General features: G+C 57.3%; 1 protein-coding gene across 1 annotated transcript; it reads left to right on the top strand.

Annotated features, from left to right (window-relative positions):
- Positions 1-3836: 3836 nt before the first annotated feature.
- HS3ST6 (heparan sulfate-glucosamine 3-sulfotransferase 6) lies at positions 3837-10317 on the top strand (the record flags this gene model as incomplete). Its single annotated transcript, XM_080677683.1, has 2 exons — positions 3837-4258; positions 9702-10317. 2 exons carry the CDS (start codon positions 3837-3839, stop codon positions 10315-10317), a joined length of 1038 nt encoding a protein of 345 aa, XP_080533809.1.
- Positions 10318-10573: the final 256 nt, after the last annotated feature.

The raw sequence follows: 10573 nt of genomic DNA, 5'->3' as shown, positions 1-10573 counted from the left end.
CTTCCTGGCCATCCTGTGCGGGCAGAGAGTCCAGATGAAGGGAGAGGAGAATTGAGCTCTGGCCATCTTGGACCCTCACAGCCGAGGGCCCCTGGGAGATCCTATAGGGCAGAAGGGACTTGCGAACATGTTTCCTGCCCTGATCAGACAGGGCAGGATGTGGGTGACCTTCTTAGGATGTCCTCATGGCCTGGTCTTTTTGGGGGCCCCAAAGTCACTTTCACCATGTGACTCAGAAAGGGGAATCCATTGTCCCTAGGTCACACAGGAGGGAGCCAGAGGGGAGCTAGGGCTGGACCCGATGTCAAGGGAGAGCAGAGGCAGAGTGGAGGAGCCACTCAGACATCCTGGGAAGGGGAGGCAGCAACCCTGTGCGTGAGGAACACGAAGAGGCAGTTTCTCAAGTTTAACCTTCAAAAAAGACTCTGTAAAAGGCTAAACATAGTTACCTTCTGACCCAGCAATTCCACTCCTGGCTATATACCCAAGAAAAATGAAACATGTTCATGCAAGAACTTGTAAATGAATGTTCACAGCAGTATTATGCACAGTAACCAAAAGGTGGAAACAACCCAAGTGTCCATCAACTGAGGAATACATAAACAGAATGTGGTTCATCCATAGAGTGGAATGTTAGCCCTAAAAAGGAACGAAGCCCTGACACATGCTGCGATAGGGATGGACCTCAAAAACACCATGCTATGCGAAAGAAGCAGACACAAAAGGCCACATGTTGTAGATTCCACTGATATGCAATGTGGAGAGCAGGCAAATCCATAGGAACAGAAAGTAGACTAGTGGTTGCTCAGGGCTGGGGAGGGGAGAAAGGGAAGTGACTGCTAATGGGTATGAAACTTCTTTTTAGAGTTATGAATATGTTCTAAAATGGATCGTGGTGATGGTTGCACAATATTGCGAATATACTAAAAACCTTCAAATTCTGCTCGTTAAGTGGTTGAATTGCATGGTGTGGGAATTACATTTCAATGAAGGTTGTTACTTCAGAGTCAAGACTGAGGTCTCCTAGAAGGAACTAGAGGCTCCAGGAGGTAGGAGCCTGAGGCCAAGTGCTAGGAGGCAGGGCTAGGAAGGCCGGACGCTGAGGGCTGCTCCCTCTTACACCAGGATGGGCCTTGGACTCTACCCCAGTTCTACCCCCTCCTCTACTGCTGGGCCTTTCCCCACGACAACTGGGATCCGGTCCTCCTGCTCCTCGCTTGATCTTCACCCCCTCCAGGAAACCGTCCTTGACCTCTCTGTTCGGATGTACTGCTCCTGGCCTCTCCTGTTTGGACATGTTTTCTGAAATACTGTTACATGTTTTTTTTCATAGCTTAAAGCAAACGGCCTGCACCTGCAGAATTTAAGATACACTCCCCAGCCCACTCGCTCGGGCACTTCCCTTTGCCTGACCGAGTTGTGTGCCCACCAGATATCCTATTATCCTCCAAGGGCGTCCTGTTGTGCAGGCAGCCCCCCAGCTGCTGGTGCAACCTGACCCAGCCCCTATATACAAGACAACATAGACACTCCCTCGGCACAGACATCGACATACTGGTCTCAGCCCGCTGTGAGAAAATGTAATAAAATTTCTTAAACTCTCACAGCATCTCTTGGCCTGGCTCCTGTTGGCGCAGACCTAACACTCTCCATTCACATCCTTCCACCAGTGGCCATTACTGAGTGCCTATTGTGTGCCAAGCTCTGTTAGGTACTGGGGCAACACTGGTGAACAAACGTTCCAAGGCTGTCACCCTGGGTGTCACCACATTTGCACCCCCCCTCCCTCACCTGAGAGACATATGGTGGGTGGAGGGAGGGGATTAGTTGCCAAAGTCTCCAAGTCAAGACTCTTGTTCCTGGATGTCATCCCCTTGCCCCCAGAGCATTCAGTGTCCTGTTGTTCTTGGCAAATTGCTTCTGGAACAGTTTCAAGCAGGTGTGTGTGTGTGTTGGGGGGTGGCTAAGGAAAAGACATTCTCAGCAAGGGAAACAGTATGAGCAAAGGCTATAAGGTGGAAATGATAATGCCTGGTTTGAGGCAGGGAGATGGAGGGGCCACCAGGGTTTAATGCTGGAATTTGGAGCCCTGAGTGGTGGCTGCTGGGACTGTGGGTGGGTGCTGCGGGTGGAGTGAGACCGCACCAGGAGAGCTCTAAGAAGAACCACCCTGTCTAGAACAAATCCCGTTTCATGTACTTTGACCCTGCATGTGCCAGCATGCACCCCAGACACCACTGTGCCAACACCCCACCTACGCGGCTCCTGGCTAAGTCTTGCCCTGACAAGCAGGTGAAGGCCTAGCATCTGGGACCTGGGCTGTGGCCCCAGTCAATGGTCTTCACCCCATTGGCTCTGCATTGCCCCCTCTGGACAGGGCTGTCTCTGTGTGGGAGCTCTGGAAATATTTGTGGGTCATGGAGGCTCCCCTGCCCCTCGGAGGCGCCCCAGGCAGCTGGGACTTGGTCCAGATGCCATTAGGCCCAGATGCCACTAATGAGCAAATCTGACAGAGACCTCTAGGTATCGGCTGGAGAGGCTGGCTGACCATGTAGCCAGGAAGGCTGGGCTGGGACAGGAGTGGAGAGAGGACACGGGTCCATGTCCATCTCTACCTGGGGCTGTTGCTCAGTCTCTCAGAGCCCGGCTCTCCTCTCAGCCTTCCTCTTCTGTGCTGTCCTGGTGGTTCAGTGAACTTAGGGGTACATAACACTCTTGCACAGTGTCCAGCGCACAGGTCCATCACTGTGAGTAACCCCGGAACCTCACTGCCCCTCTGAGGGAGCTCCTAGGACAGCACCTAGGCTCCTCCTCCTAGTTCACCTAGCACAGGTCTCCTGAGTCTTCAGATCTCCAATAGGAGCCACTGCCAGCTTCAGAGCCAACACCCCCAGGAGACACCAGGTGGACCAGGCTACATAGACAGACGATGTGATACTATAGAAGGATCAGGAGACTAAAGCCTGAATTTCACTGGGCCCTTGGGCAAGACACCTGTCCTCACTGAACCTGTCTTCCCCACTCTAAAATGGTAATCATAGCCCCAGCAGGTTTGACTCTGTCGCCTGTGGACTGAAAGGTCCTGGGTTTGTTCCCAGTCAGGCACATGCAGGCTCGATCCCAGTGTGGGGCGTGCAGGAGGCAGCCGATCAATGATTCTCTCTCATTATTGATGTTTCTATCTCACTCTCTCCCCCTTCCTCTCTAAAATCAATAAAAATAAAACATTTAAAAAATAAAATAAAATGGTAATCATACTTGGCTAGCCCTCTCCAGCCACCAGGGCTGTGAATCTGATGAATGGCAAACCGACTGGCAGCGAGGTGTGCCCCATTTCTTCTGCAGGGCCCCATTCCTCTGTGCACTAGGGCCCAGGTGTGCGCCTCCTTGGCTCACTTTCTCAGCTATCGCACCTGCCGCGCCAACCTGGTTGGCAAGGGGCGGGATCCACCTTCTAAGACCTAGTGCTGGGGCCCGCGGGGCAGCCCTGTCACAGCCCTGCGTCCCAACCCGCCGCTGCCCCATCCCGAGGGCAAGGGTGAAGACCTGTGGCCGAGTGGCCTGGAGCCCAGCGTCTCCCAGCGGACGCGTCCAGGTTTTCACGCCGCGATGTCTGTGGGTGCTCGTGTGGACCCGGTGGGACAGTGGCCTAGGAGGGGCGGGGCCTCTGCTTGGGGCGGGGCATCCCGCCCCCGGCCCCTCCCTGCGCCCGCTCCTGGACGGTGGAGAAGCTGGACGCAGAGCAGAAACCCGGCGCCGCGGGCTGACCACGGTGCGGACCGTGATGCGAGCCCTCTTGCAGCCCCCGCTCCCGGGCCTGGGCGCGGTGCGGCCGGATGGCAGGTAGCGGCGGCCTGGGCGGTGTGGCCGGGTGCGGCCAGGGCGCGGGGGCAGGGCCGGGGGCTACGCTGCGGGCGCCCCGTGCGCCTCTGCTACTCGTGCTACTCGCCGCGCTGGTGCTGGGAGCCTATTGCCTCTGCGCCCTCCCGGGCCACTGCCCGCCCGCCTCCCGCGTCCCCATGCCGGCCCCCGCACCCGCTGAGCCTCCCTGCGTCGCCCGCAGGCCAGGGGCGCCAGTCCTGCCGGTGGCCAGTGGTCCGGGCCGCCGGCGCTTCCCGCAGGCGCTCATCGTGGGCGTGAAGAAGGGCGGCACGCGCGCCCTCCTGGAGTTCCTGCGCCTGCACCCCGACGTCCGCGCGCTCGGCTCGGAGCCCCACTTCTTCGACAGGTGGTACGAGCGCGGCCTCGCCTGGTACCGGTGAGCGCCGGGTCCTTTGGTCCCATCAGCTTCCGTGCGCGCCCTGGCCGGTGCCTTCCGGGAAACATGTGGTGCGCCCCTGGGGTACCACTGGGGTCGAGGCAGGGAGAGGTCTCGGGCATCGCAGGGTATGATCAGCCTGGGTTGGTGGTGGGGGCGGGGGCGGGCGTGGCTTGGTCACTGGCCGGGAGCTCCAAGACACTTTGAAAACTCCAGGGAAAGAAAGCCTTGGTTGAGGCCGCTGAGGGGTCTCAGCAAGACTGGGGGGAGGGAGTGCGATCCCAGCTGAGAAGTAGTTTCAAGGCTAGCGGGGTTTGAGGAGCATTAGAAATTCATCAGTTTTAGTCGCCCTCCCCTGCTGGCCAGTTACCCTTAGAAGGGACAGTCTCCTAGAAAGTGTCTGCCTCCCACACTCCTGATCCTGGGAAGAGGAATCCTTAGGGGTCCTGAGGGTCTGGAGAAGGTCTGGGCAGTAGGAGGAAGGATGTGCCTTTGAGTCAGTGCCCAAGGGTGGGAATTAGAACCCCAGCTTCATGTCATGGCGCTCTGTAGCTTTCCTGCCCCACTGGGGATGGCCTTGGGGTACGGTGTGGAATGTGGGGGAGCACCTATCCCCAAATGAAACAGCCCCTCCCGGCTGAGGTTGGCACTGCCTGCATCCTCGTCAGTTGCACACAAGTTTGCCACCTGCCCTGTCCCTTCCTGTGGGGGAAATGAGAGCTTGTAGATGGAGAGTGAGTCTCCCCACTCCCCGAAGCTCTCACCTTAGCCCCAGCTTGGGACCAGCCTCCATGGGACAGAGAGGACCCTGCCCAAGGTCACCTGGTGAATTAATGGAGAGTTGGGGGTAGCAGAACCCAGACTCTCCAGGTATACTAGTTTCTCTGTACCCAGATTCCTCACCTCCACCCCCATTTGCTTTCTTTGCCTTTTGCCTTAAAAACCATTCATGGGTTTGGAAGAGCCCCAGTGAAAACAGGGGCTCTAGCTCCTGAGCTCTCAAGGGTTGCTGCTATCAGGGGATCCTCAGGAAGCTGAGTGGTGGTGGGAGGGCTGTGAGTCCATCCTTGAATCCAACTGGCTGAATTCTGGCGTCAGAGCTCAGAGAGACTGCTACCCACTCTGACAGTGCCACTGGCACCCCAAAGCATCTCTAATACCTACTGCTGTGGAGAGGACAGAGAAGAGGAGGTGGGGGGGGGAGGGGAGTGGAAGGGGTGGGACGGTGGAGGACAAACCTGAGTCCACACTGATCCCAAGAACTTTGACTACAAGAAGCTGGGGGAGACACTGAGCTGGGCTAATGGGGGGCTGCAGGGGAGGCTAGACTGGGTTTAGCCCTAAAACGGTTCTCAAAGAGTTAGGAAGCCTGAGGCCCCTTCGAGGCTCCTGGGTGCATGCTCCAGCTCCGAGGGACAGGTCTGGGAAGGACGAGGGCCTGACGGGCAGTAGGCATGAGACCCAGACTGGAGGTCAGATCCTCAGCTCTGGGGTTTCTCGGAAACCAGGGATGGGAGCCAGGGGATTCAGGAGCGAGTCTAGCTCTCGTAGAGAAGGGGCTTTCTTTTTATTTTTAGAGCCACTTCCACCGGGAGGGAGAGGCGGGTGCAGAGGGTCAGTCCTGGTGGCCTTGACCCTTTAATCTGGAGCTGTCCCTCTGGGCTGGCTAGAGCTGACCCCTCGTTGGCTGGTGCAGGAGCTGAGCTGGCTGAGCTTCTGGAGTGCCCTCAAAGGGGTCTGTCTCCCTGAACTTATCCCAAGAGGGCTGGGTGCTGTTCCTAACTGAATTCTCAGGACACGAGATAGAGTGTGGTGCAGAGTACCTAACACATGTGGCCATGTGCTGACATGTACAAGCGGCTTGGTGTGCTCACAGGTGTCCTGTGTCTCTGGCCCTTTTTTTCTTTCAACCTACTCGGAGTGTGCGGTGAACCTCTGAAAATGTGACCCTACTTCCCCAGCTGCAAAGAGGGTGCCCAGCCCCTGGGCATGGTCTGGTGGTGTTCGCTCTCAGGACCCTGGGCTGAGCCTCCAGGAGTGCAGAGCCCTTATTTGGGTGGAGGGCTAGGGTGGTGAGTAAAGGAGGAGCGGCCAGTACCCCCAGCTGAGTTTCTGGGACACCCATCTCCACTGGGCTGTGACTGACCTCATTCCAGGCAGTGACCCTGGCCCTTCCCATGGCCTTGGCAGTGGGTTCTGGGCTGCCCAAAGTTAATCTTGGCCACACTTTTCCCTCTAACTGGGCTTCAGTTAACCCATTTCTCAGACTCTTGAGGGTCCTCCATCTTGGGGATTGTGACCTCCAAGTACCCCCACACCCACTCAGCATTTTCTCATCTATTCATTCACTCACTGAGCATCTTCTGTTTGGCAGACAAGCACTCCAAAGACTCATCAGGAGGGCTATCTTGTCTGGGGGCAGGTGGGGCTATACTTTGACCTTAGTATTTGGGAAAAGCGAGAGGAGATAGGAGGGGTGCAGGTGGGGAAACCCCCTTGGCTCCTGGGGCTAATGAGGGAGTGGGGTTCTGAGTATGTGGGGGAGGGACCTGGGTTTCTGTGGGGCTTTTCTCTCTGTGTTATCCCAGGAGAAGCTCCTGTGGCTGGGGACCAATGCCCCACCCCCCACATCCTATGGATCAACACAGGAACCCTAAATAGCTTTTGCTCAGAACCAGGCCTGGCTGGATGGGGCCCAGGAGAGATGAGGGACCTAAGGGTGGATGAGACCAAGGAGGGAGAGTAGTCTGGGGCTGGATGGAAGCCACAGGGAAATGCAGACCAGATGAACAGGGAGGGTCCGGGAACAACTTGTCAGATGTTGGCTGTGTGGAGGTCAGAATCCCGTTCCTCTCATCCCCTCCCCTGTCTGCACCCCCCACCCCCCCGACCCCAAACCTTCATCCCCACCCTCCTCCATGTCCTGGCTAGGACAGGCTTCTGAGGGCGGGTGAGGATGAGTAATTGGTCCCAAAGATCTCAGATCTCAAAGCTGGTTTGTAGCAGGAGTGGGCCTGGAAAATCTGCAGTCCATCCCCATTCCCATCCCCCTTCCACAGGGTTCCGGAAGCACCTCCCCCTCTGCTCCTCTGACTTCCCTGGTGTCCTTCCTTGCAGCTTCCTTCCCTCAGGCAGGAGTGTGGGGTGGTGGTGGTGGTGGCAGTGGTGGGGGGGTGTTCCAAACCCAAAGTGCCCAGTTTGGGTGAGGAAAGAGGATGTGCTTCTGGGGTCACTTGGTGCCTGGGGAAAGAAAGGGATGGGAAGGGGGTGTCCAACATGGGAGGGGAGGGCCCAGGAGTAATCAGGGCTGGCTCCTACCCTGAGGAGGGCAATGAAGGGAGGGCAATGACTTCTGATCCACCTGGCAGTGTGTCTGTCCCAGCCCAGGCTTCTCTTCATGGGTCTCAGCAGTGAGGTCCAGTGGGGGAGACTCCCCTTCTTCTAATTCCCTCTTGAGGAAAAGGGAATCCCCTGAGCTGGCTACTCCAGGCTGCAGTCCCGGCCTCAGACTTTGTTAACACCCGAGGTCTCACTGAACTTATCCCAGGAGGGCTGGGTGCCTGTATTCCCAGGGCACAAGGTAGAGCATGGGTGCAGGGCCTCTGGGAGCAGAAGCCAAGCTGACACTGCCCCTTCCAGCTGCTGCAGCCCAGGGGTGGGGGTGCTGTGGTCAGTGTCCACCCCACCCCCGAGCTTTCCACTCCCTCTCTGAGCACCAGTGTGCCTGACTATCAAATGGGGCAGTGAGTGGATTGGAGGGAGATTTCCAGCTTACTTTGTCACCATGATGGGGAAACAGAATTGTCATCCCTCCCTTTCCTGTGACTTCTGTAGATCAGCTCTGCCCAGCACCTTGTTTTGGGGGTTGAGGGAAGCTCCCAGAGCCTGAAGACCATCAACCCACCCATTTCCTCTGAGCCCATGGGTGATGTCAGGGGAGCCACTGGTACGCCTGGGATTCACCCCAAGCACGCTCTAAGCCAAGCACCCCAGCATGTGGGTCTGCACACCTGTGTGTTCACCCAGCTTGAGTTTCATTGGGGCTAAGGAGGAAGAGGAAACTGGGGCCCTGCCTGGGGGTCTCTTAGGCTGGGTGCACGCTGGATGAAAGCTGAACTTGCCCTGTGTATCACCTCCTGCCTGGGGCCAGACCAGGAGGCTGCCAGTGGGGGTAGGGGGAGTCCCCTTAGAGGACCAGAGGCAGGGTAGGGCCTTGGGTAGAGGCTGCCCCCTCTGAAGGCACAGGTCCCATAGGCTCTGCCTCCATTGACCTAGTTTCCAGCCCTCTCCAGGTCCTCCCTTGGAGCTGTTTGCTCAGCTGGCCCTGCCACACCCTGCCCGCCTCTCCCTGCAGTACCTGGCTGGCAGGTGAGGCTTGACCTTGGGAAACTGCTCAGGGTACCTGGCCTGCCCAGTGGGGTGCTTGGGAGGGGCTTCCCCAAGTTTGGGGCAGCCAGGGGGCTGTCATCAGCCAACTATCCCGGAACCTTGGTCAGTGCCCCACTCCCCTTGTCAGAATGAGAGGAAAGAGAGGAATCGTCAGAAATGCTGCAGTCACGCCGAAACCGATTTGGCTCAGTGGATAGAGCGTCGGCCTGCAGACTGAAGGGTCCCGGGTTCGATTCCGGTCAAGGGCATGTACCTTGGTTGCGGGCACATCCCCAGTGGGAGGTGTGCAGGAGGCAGCTGATCGATGTTTCTCTCTCATCGATGTTTCTAGCTCTCTACCCCTCTCCCTTCCTCTCTGTAAAATATCAATAAAATATATTTAAAAAAAAAAAAAAAAAAAGAAATGCTGCAGTCACGGCCTTGCACCCTGGGGTCCGAGCCAGGTCTGGGAGGCGCTGACAGCTGAGCTCTTGGGATGAGTCCTCAGGCCACCTCACTCACTGTTCCCCAATGTGCTGGGCTATGCTGGAGGCTTTCAGCATTTGAATTGGGCCCAGGTCAATGAAATTAGCAGGGCTGTAATCGGAGAGGCAGGGGTGGGAATGAAAAGAACAGCTGTCCTTTGTTGGGACACTTGTCAATAATTAATGGCCTAATTTAGGGGACAACTTCAGCCATTTAACGAAAGTGTGACCTGGGGTAATTACAGTGCAGGGAAGGCCCTTTGAGGTGGGGAGGGTGGGCAGAGCCCTGTGGATGGCAAGTCTGGGCCACTGGCCCTACTGGTGCTTGGTCAGGGGTAAGAGGCACAGCAATGTCAGGGTTGTGGCAATCTAGCTAGAGTGGGCAGCCTGCCAGGACAGTCCCCCTTTGTTGACCTGTGCTGGGGCGGGTGCTCTCAACCCACCTCCCAGGCTGCCCATCTGGCACTTTAGGTGGGTGGGCCTGGGGGAGCAGGAAGTGAATCTCGGGTTACTGGGGCTGGTCTATAACGGGAGGGCTTGAGGGGACCAGCACCCTCTCATGCCCACCTCTCATTCCACACAACCTGCAGGAGCCTGATGCCACGCACCCTGGATGGGCAGATCACCATAGAGAAGACTCCCAGCTACTTCGTGACTCTTGAGGCCCCTCACCGCATCCACAGCATGTCCCCGGACACGAAGCTGATCGTGGTGGTTCGGAACCCTGTGACTCGGGCCATCTCCGATTACGCCCAGACGCTCTCCAAGACCCCAGGCTTGCCCAGCTTCCGAGCCCTGGCCTTCCGCCACGGCCTGGGCCCTGTGGACACGGCCTGGAGTGCTGTGCGCATCGGCCTCTACGCCCAGCACCTGGACAACTGGCTTCGATACTTCCCTCTGTCCCACTTCCTGTTTGTCAGCGGTGAGCGCCTGGTCAGTGACCCGGCTGGAGAAGTTGGCCGAGTGCAGGACTTCCTGGGCCTCAAAAGGGTCGTCACGGACAAGCACTTCTACTTCAATGCCACCAAGGGCTTCCCCTGCCTCAAGAAGGCCCAGGGGAGCAGCCGTCCCCGCTGCCTGGGCAAGTCCAAGGGCCGGCCCCACCCCCGGGTGCCTGAGGCAGTGGTCCAACGTCTGCGGGACTTCTACCAGCCCTTCAACCGAAAGTTCTACCAGATGATCGGCCAGAACTTCGGCTGGGACTGAGCGGCCAGGCCAGCCTACGCCCTGTCTGGGGATACTCAGTAACCTTAATTTATGCCTGTCACCCAGCCAAAGCAGGCTGTGTGCACATGCTGGGTAGAGAGAACTATTTAAGAAATAAAGTTTGGATCTGTGTTCTTTCATGTGACCTTGAGGGTTGGAGGGTGGGGGCTGCACCCATGATTTTAGCTCATTTAGCAGAGGTGCCACTGCCCAGGGAAATGATAATCACACCAGCTAACTCGAGCTAGCGGGCATT

This window comes from Plecotus auritus, assembly GCF_963455305.1.
Source record: "Plecotus auritus genome assembly, chromosome: 7".
Classification (NCBI taxonomy): Eukaryota; Metazoa; Chordata; class Mammalia; order Chiroptera; family Vespertilionidae; genus Plecotus; species Plecotus auritus.
The sequence above is the reverse complement of the archived record's forward strand: the minus strand, read 5'-3'. Positions and strand labels throughout refer to the sequence as shown.